The following is a 13,836-nucleotide window of genomic DNA, read 5'->3' as shown; positions in this document are numbered from 1 at the left end:
ACCCAGGCTCCCAAAAAAAAAAAAAAAAAATCAGGGCTTCAGGCGCCCCCTGCTCGTCGCGGCCGTAAAAGGCGGACAAAAGCTCCAACCTCCTCCAATCACTAGGCTCGGGCTTCCTCCTGCTCCTGCCCCTCCGGCCCACCCGTTTATCCGTTGCACCAATAAGTGGTCCTGAAAGGGGGCGTGAGCTGCGAGGCATTCTGGGGATTGTAGTTTTCTGGACAAACGGGACGGTCGGTAGCAGACGCCGGGGTGCCGCCTGTTCTCCCGCCTTCATTTCCCATCGTGCTGAGGCGGGTGGCATGGCGGAGAAGGATGACACCGGACTTTGACGAAGAGGTGGTTTTTGAGGTAAGGGGAAAATGGCGGTGGGTGTGGATTGCCTTTGTTTGAGAAGGACAAGGGGGAAGGCGAAGGGCCGATCACGGGACAACGGATCGGGTGACGCTCCTGCCCGCCTCGGTCTTCGAATCTCGGCGATTTCTGGGCCTAGTGTTTGGTGGCAGCCTGACAGGTGTAGCCCCAGGCTCCCTCGCCGCGGCCGCCTCTGCCTCGGGCCCGCCCAGAATTCCCAGCTGGGGCTCCGTTGCTAGGCCGGTGGACAGGCGCCCTGCCTGTTCCTTCCCCGGGGATGGATACGCCCGCGGGCGTCCTCTTCCCGAGCGGGGCGGGGTCCTATCGTGCATTTTGGAGACTTCTGAGTACAACCTAGCCTCCCCTTTTTCGTCCTCGATCTTTTGGGTCCGTATCCAGAAGTGCTTCAGGTCACCCTTCGCGGTCGAGGCGTGGCCCTCGTAATGAAGGCAGCAGGTGCCAGTTTTCTAACACGTTTTAGAATCTGTGTGTGGGATCTACTGCGAGTGTTTAGGACCAAGGCATATCAAGATCTAGGTTCAATTCTTTTGTCCTTTGCTGTTGCGCTAGGTGTAGCCAGTTTTTCTGACTCGAGGCTCTGGGTATGAGTGCTTTTGTGTGGGACTATTTTAAGACGTTCTCTGCCATCTTGAATGAAAAACACAAAACACACACACACACACAAACTGGCGAATTTTTTTGTTGCCATTTTTGTATCAGATGCGGGGCGGGGGGAACTCACACCTGGTATAGATATATTGCAAATATGTATGCTTTATGTCCATTCATCCAGATAGATTGTATGAAATTAAAAAACAAATGGCCTATTCCATACAGTGAGAAAGCGAGGCACTAAGTGCAGAATGATAAATGTTGAAATATGTATAAACTGTCGTTGGAGGATTGATTTGGAAACAGCAGTCTATTCTTGTGGCCTCAGAGAAGCTACACCCAGTAAATGATACCGGAGATAAATCTTGAACTATGAATAGTATTAGACAGATCAAAAAGAGAAAATGCATTACTGGGAAAGAGCTGAATGTGCCAAGTGTTAGGAGGTGTGAAAGTACCTGGTGTGGATTTTTTTCAGGGGCATGAGTGGGAGGGGTCGCTATATAAAGCGGTTTGATGTGGCTAGAATGTAGAAGTAGTGGAAGATAGGGCCATTTTACCAAAATGAAGAGTCTGGATTCGAGGAGCTCATTAGGGAAGACAAGTGTTCGAATTTTGGAAACGAGAGAAAAAAATAATGGAATAATGGCTTGGACAGATCATTCTAAGGTAGAATCAAGGGAACAGTCACAGATTGAATGTGGGAGCTGAAGGAGAGACAGAAATCTAGGTTACTGAGATTTCTAGGATAAGGAAGACTGGGCAGATGTTATTTTTTTACTCTATCTTCTTAGATTTCTGAATATAATAGTAATGAATGCTCACAGAACATTTCATAATAGAAAATAAGGTACAAAATTGAAGTCATCTGTTTTCCTACCACCCAAAGATGGACACTATTAACATTATAGTATTATGTGTTCTTACACACTTTTTTATGCAAATGTATGTTTAACGTGTGATTTTTTTTAAAGCAAAATGTATCATACCACGTAGAATTCTGCATGTATTTTTCATTTAAATTTATCATGAGTCTAACTATTCATTACTCTGAAAACATTATTAATAACATAATATCCCAGCATGCATGTATATCATAATATAACCATTTTCCCTTTATTGGATAATTATACTGTTTCTAAATACCATTGTATCAACACTGATAAGATTTCATCTTTAACTGCAACTCCGATTTTTCCTTAGAATAATTTCTAGAGGTGGGGGAAAGGGGGAGAGGCAAACCATGAGAGACTCTTGAATGCTGAGAACAAACTGAGGACTGATGGATGTGGGGGGGAGGGGGGAGATGGGCATGGAGGAGGGCACTTGTGGGGATGAGCACTGGCTGTTACATGGAAACCAATTTGACAAGAAACTATTTGTAAAAAAAATAAATAAATAAAAGATAAACAGAAAAAAATAAAAAATCTAAAAAAATTAAAAAATAAAAAAAGTTTAAAAAAGTTAAAAAAAAAGAATAATTTCTAGAGGTGAAACTAGGGGGTCAAAGGATATGACAATTTTTTAAGACTTATACAGAAAGGTTATACTAATTTATGTTTACATTAGGAATAAGAGTATTAATTTCACCAAAACCTCAGCAACAGCCTTTTTAGTTTCTTTTAATCTTTACTAATTTGATAGGAAAAAATAGCATTTGTTGTTCTAATTTACATGTTGTGCATTTATTGGAACCATTTTTATTTCTTTCCCTGCCTGTTTCTTTTCATATTTTTTGTCCATTTTCCTATCGGATGCTAGCTTCTTAAAAACTGATTTGCATGAGTTTTTCCTGTGTTACTTAGCCTTATTATACTTGTAGAATATTTTTTCCAGTCTGCTGTTTAATTTATTTGCCTTCTGTCACATACATTAATCTTTTTTGCAGCATAATATTAATAAGAAAAGTGTATAAATCATAACTGTGTGTAGATTGATGAATTTTAGCATGTTGAACACACACTTGTAACCAGCAGCAGCCAGATCAAGAAACTGAACATCACCAACACGCCAGAAGCTGCCTCTTACTTCTTTTGTCCACCTCAGATATAACCATTATTCAGAATTAGAATAACTAACTTAGTTTTGTCTATTTTTATCGTTTATACACTGTGCAGTTCCATTTATATATATCTTTTTTGGCTAACTTTTTTCTTTCTGGTTTTGTTAGTTTCATCCATATTGTCATGTGAGCATTTTTTATTTCTCCGTAGTATGACAGCTTTTTAATCTATCTTACTGTTCATGGCCTTTGAGTAGCATCCAATTCGGGACTATTATATGAATAGTGCTGCTTAGTATATACGTTTTGTTGAAGATACTTCTTTTTTAAAAAAAATTAAGTTTATTCATTTATTTTGAGAGAGAGAGAGAGAGCACAAGTGGGATGGGGCAGAGAGAAAGAGAGAGAATTCCAAGCAGGCTCCACACTGTCAGCCCATTGTGAGGCTCCAACTCAAGAACCACAAGATCATGACCTGAGCCAAGATCAAGAGTTGGACACTCAACCGAGTCACCTAGGCGCCCCTTGTTGAACATATTTCTGTTATATGTATATACATATATACATACACACATGCACACACACACTTAGATATGGAATTACTTAGTCATAGGAACTGTATATGTTTACCTTTTGTAGGTACTGCCAAATATTCCAACCCAGTTGTACCAGTTTATACTCCTACCAGGAGTTTATAAGGATCTAGTTGCTGTACATGCTTGCCAACACTTGCTAATATCAATCTTTTTAAGTATATTTATTTATTGTGAGAAAGAGAGAGAGAGTGTGCGTGTACACCCACATGCACCCATGAGCTGGGGAGGGGCAGAGATGGAGAGGGAGAATCCCAAGGAGGGTCTGTGCTGTTAATTTGCATTTTCCTTATAAGGTAATTGCCATAACAGTCTTTTTATATGTTTATGAGCCCACCCATTGTATGTCTACTTTTGTAAAGCCAATTCAAGTTTTTTGTGTATTTTTTAATTGGGCTAACTCTTTTACTGATTTGAAGGTGTTCTTTATATATACCTGATACAAGTCCTTTGTTAGATATGTGTACTTCAGATATCTTATCTCAGGATATGTGTAGCACTCTCTTAACAGTGTGAACAGAAGCTCTTTATTATAATCTAATTAAACCTTTTTCTTTTATGGTTAGTGCTTTTAAAGAAATATTTGCCTACTTTAAGGTTACAAAAGTATTTTCTCTCAAAGTTTTATTTTACCTTTTGCATTTATATCTGTCATCCATGTAGAACTGATTTTTGTATGGTATCAAGTAAAGGTCAACATATTTGTTTCTCAAATAGATGTTCAGTTAACCTGGCATTTACTCAACAGACCATTCTTCCACTGAACTACCATGTTGCCTTTGTGATAAATTAGCAAACCTTGTGTGGCTCTATTTCTGGATACTCTCTTTTCAATTGGCCAATTTGACCATTCTTGTGCCAATAACACATCATTTTAACCACCATAATTTTATTATAGGTCTTAGTGTCTGATAGGATAAACCTTTCAGCTTTATTTTCCTTCAGGGTTTCTATGGCTATTTTTGGTGCTTTGCATTTCCAAGTGAATTTTAGAATCAGCCTGTCAATTTCAGTTAAAAAAAAAACATACTGAGATTCTGATTGGGATTGCTTTGAACTTTAGGTTGATTGGAGAGACTTGACATCTTTATAATACTGAATCTTCCAATCCATGAACACTTTTACTCTCACATCTTCATCTCTGTGTTCTAGTACTGATTTTACATGCAGGGAATATAGGGGAGAAAAACAATTTTCCCTCTACCCTTCTGACTTCTTGGCTAAGAACCCCTGTACTAAAAGATATATTAACAGAGAAAAACAAACAAAAGTTTATTAACATGTATACATCCTTTGTACATGGGATATACTGTTCAAAACCAGAGCTAGACTGTATTTAAAGCAATAAAAGCAGATTTTAATCCTGACTATCACAGTAGGAGAAAAGAGACCTCAGTGTATAACCAGGCTCAGTTGCAAATATAGCAGAGGCAAGTGGGAATTTAATTACTAAGAGGAAACACTGGGGTAAAAGGGGTTTGGGGGTGGTGCCTGGGTGGTTCAGTCAGTTAAGCATCCAACTTCAACTCAGGTCGTGGTCTCACTGCTCATGAGTTCCAGCCCTGCATCAGGTTCGAGCCTCGCATCAGGCTGTGTGCTGACAGCGCGGAGCCTGGAGCCTGCTTCAGGTTCTGTGTCTCTCTCTGTCTCTCCCCTCGCTCACACATGCTCTGTCTCTGTCTCAAAAATAAATAAATATTAAAAAGAAAAAGAAGTGGTTTTGGCTAAACCGATCTAATAGGTTTCTTGCTAAAGACAGGGGTGGGGTGGGTGGGGGTTGGATATCAACCTGGGAGGGTGGTAGAAAATGAGGAACCCAATATCTATCTACATTGTTATGCTCATGAAGCTGAGAACCCATGATCAGGATCATAAGCAACAACATAAGAATCAGGAAACCACCACCACATCTGCCTCTTGGGATAACCTGCAAAGCTGGTACTGTGGTACTGGAACTCAGAATCTATACAATATCTCTACCACAGCTGCCTCTGCATTACCAGGAAGCTGGTAACACATATTGGAATAAAGGAAAGAAGGAAGGAAGAAAAGGAAGGAGGAAGAGAGAAAGAAAAAGCCCAGTTTATATCTAGAATCCTGGCTGCAAGATAATTTGGAAAATCTTACATTTAGCTTTCCTGTCTCTTTAACCTCTCCTCCCCTAAGAAAATTTGACTGGGTATTTTTCATGTATTTGTTTTAACACTGTTGTCTTAATGATTTTCAGAGTCAGAAGTCAAACTCATTTATGTCTTAAGACTTACTCAGAATGTCATATGCTACATTAAAATTTTAAGTCAAGCAAGAGTTTTGGAAAGTACTCCAACTATATCCTTTCCCTACTTAAAACTCTTTTTTTAAGTGTCTTGATTTAATATCAGTTTCCTGGAGAATTAGCAAATCTACTGTCTTTTCTTATAATATTGATCCAGAGGTCATCTTTGAGTCTTCCTAGTCTGGCAGGACCAGGGGTACACTGAAAGATGGTGTAGTAAAAGAATTAAGAAAGAAAAAGAAGAGTGAAATTCCCAGGCCCAGGTCCCAGTCCTTGCCCCAGAATCTGATCTTCATTTTATCAGTACTAGTTTCCAAATATACCTTCAAAGTTAATTCCGTTATCTTGGAACCTAAACCCCAAGAGGCTCCAGTGGAAAGAACAGCATAACCTCAGACTTGGACCTCAGGCTGAACAACAACAGGACAAAGTTTAGAAAATGATGAACAGCATATCTAACATGGGTACTATGCAAAATAAATACTGAAATACCAATATCATCGTTTTACTCTGTAATTATTATCTGTAAGATCTTTTGAGAGTGTGTATGTAGCCTCTATTGGCCTTAGGCAGGTGTTACAAAGTTCTGATGTTGGTCTTTTGTAGCTTTCAGATTTTTTCATTATAAGTTAATTGCAGAAACTTAGAACCATTCATCTTGTTTTGAATCCTTCCACTCCCAGAGCGAAGAATACCTGAAAATAAGAACTTTTATCTGAAGGACAAATATTTTTACCTCTTTGCATTATTTGTAGTGCATCTAAACCATTTCTTTGTAACTTCCCTATAGGGACAAAGTTGTCTTCAAGGGACTCTTTAGTCTTTCATATCTCTGTTCATGGTAACCTTATTTCTATGGTTGAATTCTTCAGTTTTTGTTGAAATTCATTCTCTTTTCCTTCATTCATGACTGGGAAAGCTAACTTTTGCCCCTCTTATCTCGATCTCTTTCCCTCCTTCATACTTCTCAGTAAATTATTAAATGTTAACTCTTTGTTGGCATTATGTTCAGATGTACCTCCCCCCCATCCCCACATTAAGTCAAATAAATTTGAGATGGCTCTCACCCAATCTCTCACATGTAAAAGTCAGTTTAAAAAATCCTCCCTTACTTGAGAGATTCTCTTTTCTTCATGTTTTTATATATTTTAATTTTTAAAATTAAAAACAGTTTTTTAAATGTTTTATTTATTTCTGAGAGAGAGTGAAAGAGAGAGAGAGCAGGGGAGGGTCAGAGAGAGAGGGAGACACAGAATTCGAAGCAGGCCCCAGGCTCTGAGCTGTCAGCACAGAGCCCAATGTGGGGCCCAAACCCACGAACTGCAGAGTCATGACCCAAGCTGCAGTCGGACACCTAACCGACTGAGCCATCCAAGCACCCCAATTTTAAAAATTTTAATTCCAGCATCCTTTATATATTTGAAGGTTAAATATTATTTGTAGATTCTTTCTATTTGCATTATTGATTTGACTAATGAAAGGAAATTGTTTTTTGTCTGTGAATGTATACATTGACAGTATTTGGTATTTTGATAATGGAATTGCTGTCTGGAATAACTATAAAATTTAAGGTATTGTATCATATTATTTTCATTTAAAATTCACCCTCAGTTTCCTGCAGTACATAAAACTCCACAATTGTGTAAAATACTCTATTTCTGAATACCAGCTGAGATTGGAAGCAGGACAAAATTCATGCTTTTATCACAATCTGAAATTGAAAGAATACTTATTAGTAGAGTTATTAAATTAGGGCCCTATTGACATAAAAGATTAACCATTAAGGTCAAAGCTAGTTTATTACCAGATGCGCAGTAATAAATCTGTTTAACATGAATTACAAAAATTATTCTTGGAGAACAAGTCTTTGCTTTTTTTCTCTCTGGGTCATGTTTCTTACATTTTGGCTTCACATATCTTCAGATCTCTAATGAGGATTTTAACATTTAAAAAAGTAAAATAAAACCAATGAAACAACAGATTTGAGGCAAAAAAAAGTTTAACATAAAAAAAATTTTTAAGTTTATTTTTTTTGAGAGAGAGAGGGCACGTGTGTGCAAGCTGGGAGGGGTGGGGGGGGAGAGAGAGAATCCCAGCAGGCCCTACACTGTCAGCACAGAGCCTGACACAGGGCTCAAACTCACAGGTTGTTAAATCATGACCCGAGCCAAAACCTAGTCTGACACTTAATTGATTGAGCCGCCAGGTGCCCCCCAGTGTTTAAATTATATTTATGGTTATCTTGGTATTTTTACCAAAATATTCAGTTATTTTAAATTAAGTTATATATAATTATATATATATTAAGTTATATATAATATATAATATATTAAGTTATAAATATATATTAATATATATTAAGTTATATATAATTAATATAATTAAATTAAATTAAATATTTAGTTATTTTAAAGGCTTTCATTTTTTTTAAGTTTATTTATTTAATCTCTACACCCAGGATGGGGCCTGAACTCGTAACCCCGAGATAAGAGTTGGCATGCTCTTCCCACTGAGCCAGCCAGGTGCTCCAAAGGAGTTCATTTTTTAAAGGCATTGGGGAAAGGGCACTAGACTAGTAGTCATGAGACTGACATTAATTAGCAATGATAGCTTGAATGAATCACTTCATTTCTCTAAAATTTGCTTCCCATTTATTATAAAGGAATTATACCAAATCATCCTTTAGTATTAAATTTTTCTTAACTCTCATAGGTTGAGTAAATGAGAGTTAAGCCCTTAGAGTTCTCCATTAATTAGGAAATACCGAATGAGATTCTTCTCATTTCTAGTCCACTTTTAGATTAGGAATCCTTACTAAATTTTAGTTTTCTTCATTCTGTACCAGTGTTCCCATAGTTCCCAAAGTTGAAATTTTGTTGATTAATCTACACCGTTAACCTCATTATTTCTTTAACACCTTCATTGAAGTGGATTTTCTACTTCTGTATATATCTTACCCTGTCCTTTCAGCTTCACTCTCCCTTACAGATTCTCTCTTTCTGATGATAGTGCATAATGCATCATTCTGAGAGATCTCTCCTTTATTTCTTAAGGGAACCACAAATTCTTTTTCCACTCTTTTTATTATCATTTGAGATAAGGAAAACAGACAGTAAGGTTGGATGTGATCTAATAACATCCAAACCTCATTCTAACATTCATTGCATGCTCTTCTCACAACATGTTGCCAGTGGCTTTGTCTTGATTCTAATTTTTTTAAGTAGTTAAAAATGAGTTTTACTTCCTCATCTTGCTTCTGCCCTGCATTCAGTAAGTGCCCATTATATGCCAGTTGATTAACCAGATATTGAATGATACTGAGGGTAGCATCAGAACTAGGGAGCACTCAATACACCATTGCTACCTTCCTTTCTCCTAAGACCAAGTCATTATCTGAATGAATGAATAAATAAATAAAATGAAAAGACCAAGTCATTGTTGTTCTTTATATTTGATCAGTGGAGTGTGTAAGCTGTGCAAGTCAGTTCTCCCTTTGCATCTCTTCAACTTTTTTTTGATGGATAGGTTTTGTTTTGGAGTTCATAAAATTGTACTTAAGTGCATTTATGGTATTGTATGGAAAAAATGTAAAGTTACTCTTTTTAAAACTTTTTGTTGTTTCACGTAAGATTAATTGGATAAGATGCATTTTGATTGGAAAATTTTAGAAGGCTGCAGTCAGGAAAATTTATGAATAAATGTCTTACCTGCTGCTAGTTTACAAAAAATTTTTAAGTAAACATAATAAGTAAAATCATTTATTACTTTATTATCCATAAAAGGCATTTAAAAAACCCTACTCTTTTTATTACTTCTGCAGTTACTGAGTTAATAGTGAAGAAATTATGTTGAGGTTTTTTTCAAAGAGCTGCTTCTGATAGCAAAATGCTTAGTAATGATGAAGACACACCCTCCAGTTCAGTGGCCATTTTGTAGTGTAGTTCTTCTGGAGAAACAAGTGGGAACTATCAAAGAAAGAAGTGTATGGATCAGAAGAATATGGGCAAAAGGCAATACATTTTCCATCTAGGTCATTTGGAGAAATTATAACTATGCTGTCCGTGAGTAGCTTAATTAGTAGAACCAATTTTTATGGATGCTTTTAGCTTACTTAATCTTTTTGATTTCTATGATTAGATTTGCTTTGCTCATATTGAGGAACAATTAAATTAATGCTTGGATTCAGGGCTTAGGTATAGTAATTTAGAAGTTATGTTGAAATGTGTAAACTACAAAAAAGTAATTCCTCTTATTTTTAATTACTTTTGCAAGGTACTTTTATGATACTGTCTATCCAGCGTTTAAGGTTGAGGGTGGGAGAAGCAGTGAGTAGTTATTTTCAAATTATGCTTTCTGATTGTGTACTGATTTAAAGATGAGTGAAAAGTCTGTAGAAATTATATTGACAATATAATTAATAGTAATGGGTAAATTTATTTGCCTTTGTAGAGTTTGTTAATTATGACAATTTCAGCTCTTTATAACTAAAAGCATTTTCATTAAAAATAGAGAAAACAGCTATGTTGCATAATTTGGTAATGACACTTCCTCATCAGCTTATTTTGTGATGTTCTGCAGTTAGATGTTCTGCCTGGAAAGAAATAAGGAAATCATAGCAATTGAGAACAGGAGTTCCTCCTTTTCCATCATATTTTCTGAGAAAATTGCTGTTCTGTATGTAATAATTACATGTATACCTATAGATATAAGCTATAAACTATATTCAAAAAGACTTTTTTTTGTAAATTAAGAATGTTTTTATTTTAAATATTTTATTGAGATATAATTAATATATAGTGTCATGTTGGTTTCAGGTATTCAATATAATAATTCAACAATTCTATACATTCAAAGAGAAAAAGACTTTTAAAATATTTGTAATAGCTAATAAATAATTGTTTCCAGGCAAATATCCTCCATCAAAGCCCTTAATTATAGAAATCTTTTTTTCCATAAAGATTTTATTTTGAATAAAAGATCTTTTAGAGGTTCCTTTGGTATGGCAGAAACTTTTAAAAATAATGTAACTTACATTATAGTACTTTCCTTTCTGAAGAAATTAACAACAGTTATAAATCTTTAAAGAAAAGTTACCTGCAAGTAATGTGATGGATTCTTTTAACAAAGGAATGGAAGCAGAGCCTTCTAGGTAGGCACAGGTTTGTTGTAAATTGAAGTCTTCATTGACAAAGTCACTCCTATATTACACACTTTCATGTCTCTGTGCCGATGCTTCCTGTTTCCTTCTGCCTTCTGTTGTAGCTAACTGCCTTTTCCTACTGCTGCTTGTGTTTAATATGGACTTGCAGAGATCAGATGACATCTCACATCTGACAACGTTAGCATTTCATATTGTACTGACATTTTAAATAATGAAACTGTGTAATAGTTGACTAGATGATTAATTTTGATATAGAAAAGTGCACAGGCTCATTCTATTCATTTGCTAAACTAACAATTCAACACCTTTTTTATTAGGCCTCTTGCTAGGAACCTCTTTCCATACAAATAACACATGAATATATTCTCATTTTTAAAAAGGCAAATAATACAGGGAAAGCATCAGCCCCCCTTAATCTGCCTTTTCTTCCCCCATTACCCTTTTCTCCCCAGAAGTAACCACTTTAATCAGTTTTCTGCCATATGATTTTCGGTGCAATTATATTCATATAAACATATTTAAATTATACTCATAATACACATTTCTATCATGTAAATGGGGTTCTAATTTTTGTTTGTTTAAATTTTGAGAGACAGAAAGAACATAAGCATGGGAGGGGCAGAGAGAGAATCCCAATCAGGCTCCACGCTCAGTGCAGAGCCGGAGGCCGGGCTCAATCTCTGGACCCTGGGATCATGACCCAAGCTGAAATTGACAGTTGGATGCTTAACTGATTTAGCCACCCTGGTGCCCCTGTAAAGGGGTTCTTTAATGGTTATTGTCGTCAATATTCTCTTGTGTGTATAGTTAAGCGATTCTTTTATATCTATAGGATAGATGCCTAGTAGAATTGCTAGGTCAATGGATATATTTATATTTTTATATATTCCCATTAATGGCGTCTGAGGTATCTTTTTCCTTACACCCTTACCAGTACTAAACATGATCAAACTTAACTGTTGCCAACTATCAGGCTAAAATTATATCTTTGTTTGAATTTGTACTTCTTCAATCTAGCGTGTTTTTATTTGTATTCACCCATTTGTATATTTTTTTCTTTGAACTATCTCTTTATATCCTTTGCTCATATTTTTACTTTTTAATGTTTTCTTATTGGATTATATGGTTTTATTTGAAATTAAAGAAATTAGTTTTATCATATGTTAGCCATATTTTCAGTGTCATAAGAATTGTTTTAAAAACTCAGTGAGATAGCCTTGAGAATAATTTGTAAGAATAAAGTACTGTTGTTTTTATAGTCCCAAGATTCTTTGCAGCCAGTTTCAAGGTTTGTGTAATCTGAGGTAAATACATATGAATTGTAACTCATCTGAAGAGAAATGATTCGGAATAAAGGTAGATATTATCAGGAGAATTGTGCTTTGTTGAATGTTCTAACTTAATCTGTTAGATAATTTTAAAATTACAAGTCATTTTTTTAAAAAAACTTTATAAAATACTGTATTACACTGAGTTGGTGAATTTATTTACTCTAAAATTAGTTGCGATGTAGTGAAATAAATGACAGCTTTGGCTCTGTTGTCCTGTGTAGATTCAAATCCTAACTATTATTTCTGTGACCTTGGCCAAGTTACTTGTTCTTTCTATGCCTTAGTTTTCCTCTTCTCTCCAATGAGCTCTGCCTCATAAAGTTATTATAAAGGTGAAATGAGTTAGCACATAAGAATGCTTAGAAATGTGCCTAGGACTTAGAAATGAGCGTAAGTACTCAGTAACTGGTGCTGCTTTTGGGGGAGTAATTTGTGGGGGAGAGAATCAACCAAACTAATGTGAATTGACACCGATCATTCTCTTGTGAGAAAAAAAGTGCATCTCAGTAGTATCAAACAGAATTCGGAGCTTCCACTGACATTTCCAAACTGGAGTTAAACACTGTTATAACCTAAGAAATGGACCAGCGGAGTGGGTCAAGGACCATTTCCAGACTCCCCCTGTGTATGGCCCCTGCAGCCTGTGGGAAACTGCAACGCTAGAATACTTGCTTAATTTTGTTTGTGTGATCTTGATCATGTTTGTGCCTGCTCTGGATCTGTCACCCTTGATGACTGGATTTCTAAATTGGTAATCTGTCACCTGTAGATTATTTTACTTCTTTGTATTTATACCTGAACATTTCCCTTTGGTTTTTGCCTGAATTATTCCCAATTGTTACTTTGTTAACCCTAAGCTAATAAATATAGAACTCTTTTAAGGATGAGTAAATGGAAAAGTCATGGAGCCTAGAGCTAGAAGATTTGGAGTTGCCACGCCCCAAAATATATTCACAGAAGGGAGAAAAAAATCCAGATTTGTGTTTCCAGATTAAAATAACTATAGTTCTATGAAACTTAAAGCCACCAGTGAAAGGAGAGATAAGGACAACCTGAAGAGAGGAAACAATATGACTGAATTAAAAGTTGTGGCACACAGAATCAGCATTTTGGACCTTAACAGAATGAAATCTGATATATAAATATGTTTTTAACCATGTCTTTTACTTTCTGTATTTTGTTGCATTTATCATCTCAGGACCTCACTGACCCTGGAGGGACTGCCTCTCCCGGAGTTAACCAATTCCTAAGAGATAGCAAACCATTCATCTAGATAACACAGCTCTCACCTGGCCATGACATATCTGCCCTAATCATCCCAGCATCAGATACCAGACCATACTAGGGACAGCCCCTATGCTTCAGAGCCCGATGAAATCAACTAGCCAGTATTAAGCCTGCTTACCTTGCCTTGCTCATTCCTTTCCAGAGAAACTACAGTAAAGGCTCTGATTCATAATTTCCTCCCCCACCCCCCGACCATCCTTGGTGCTGCCCACCATGCCCCC

The 13,836-nt window shown here is 36.4% G+C and overlaps 1 protein-coding gene across 4 annotated transcripts in view; it reads left to right on the top strand.

The window, feature by feature from the left end:
* Window positions 1-239: 239 nt before the first annotated feature.
* Window positions 240-13,836, top strand: part of VEZT (vezatin, adherens junctions transmembrane protein) — a 66,262-nt gene continuing 52,665 nt past the window's right edge. For all 4 annotated transcript variants that reach the window (XM_077772294.1, XM_077772293.1, XM_077772297.1 and 1 more), the window contains exon 1: window positions 240-351. In XM_077772294.1, coding sequence (XP_077628420.1) covers window positions 316-351 — 36 coding nt within the window. In that variant the 5' untranslated portion in view covers window positions 240-315. The remainder of the gene's footprint in view (window positions 352-13,836) is intronic.

The sequence above is a fragment of the Crocuta crocuta genome, unplaced genomic scaffold, assembly GCF_008692635.1.
Source record: "Crocuta crocuta isolate KB4526 unplaced genomic scaffold, BGI_CrCroc_1.0 scaffold216, whole genome shotgun sequence".
NCBI lineage: Eukaryota > Metazoa > Chordata > Mammalia > Carnivora > Hyaenidae > Crocuta > Crocuta crocuta.
This window is presented reverse-complemented; position numbering and strand designations above follow the sequence as displayed.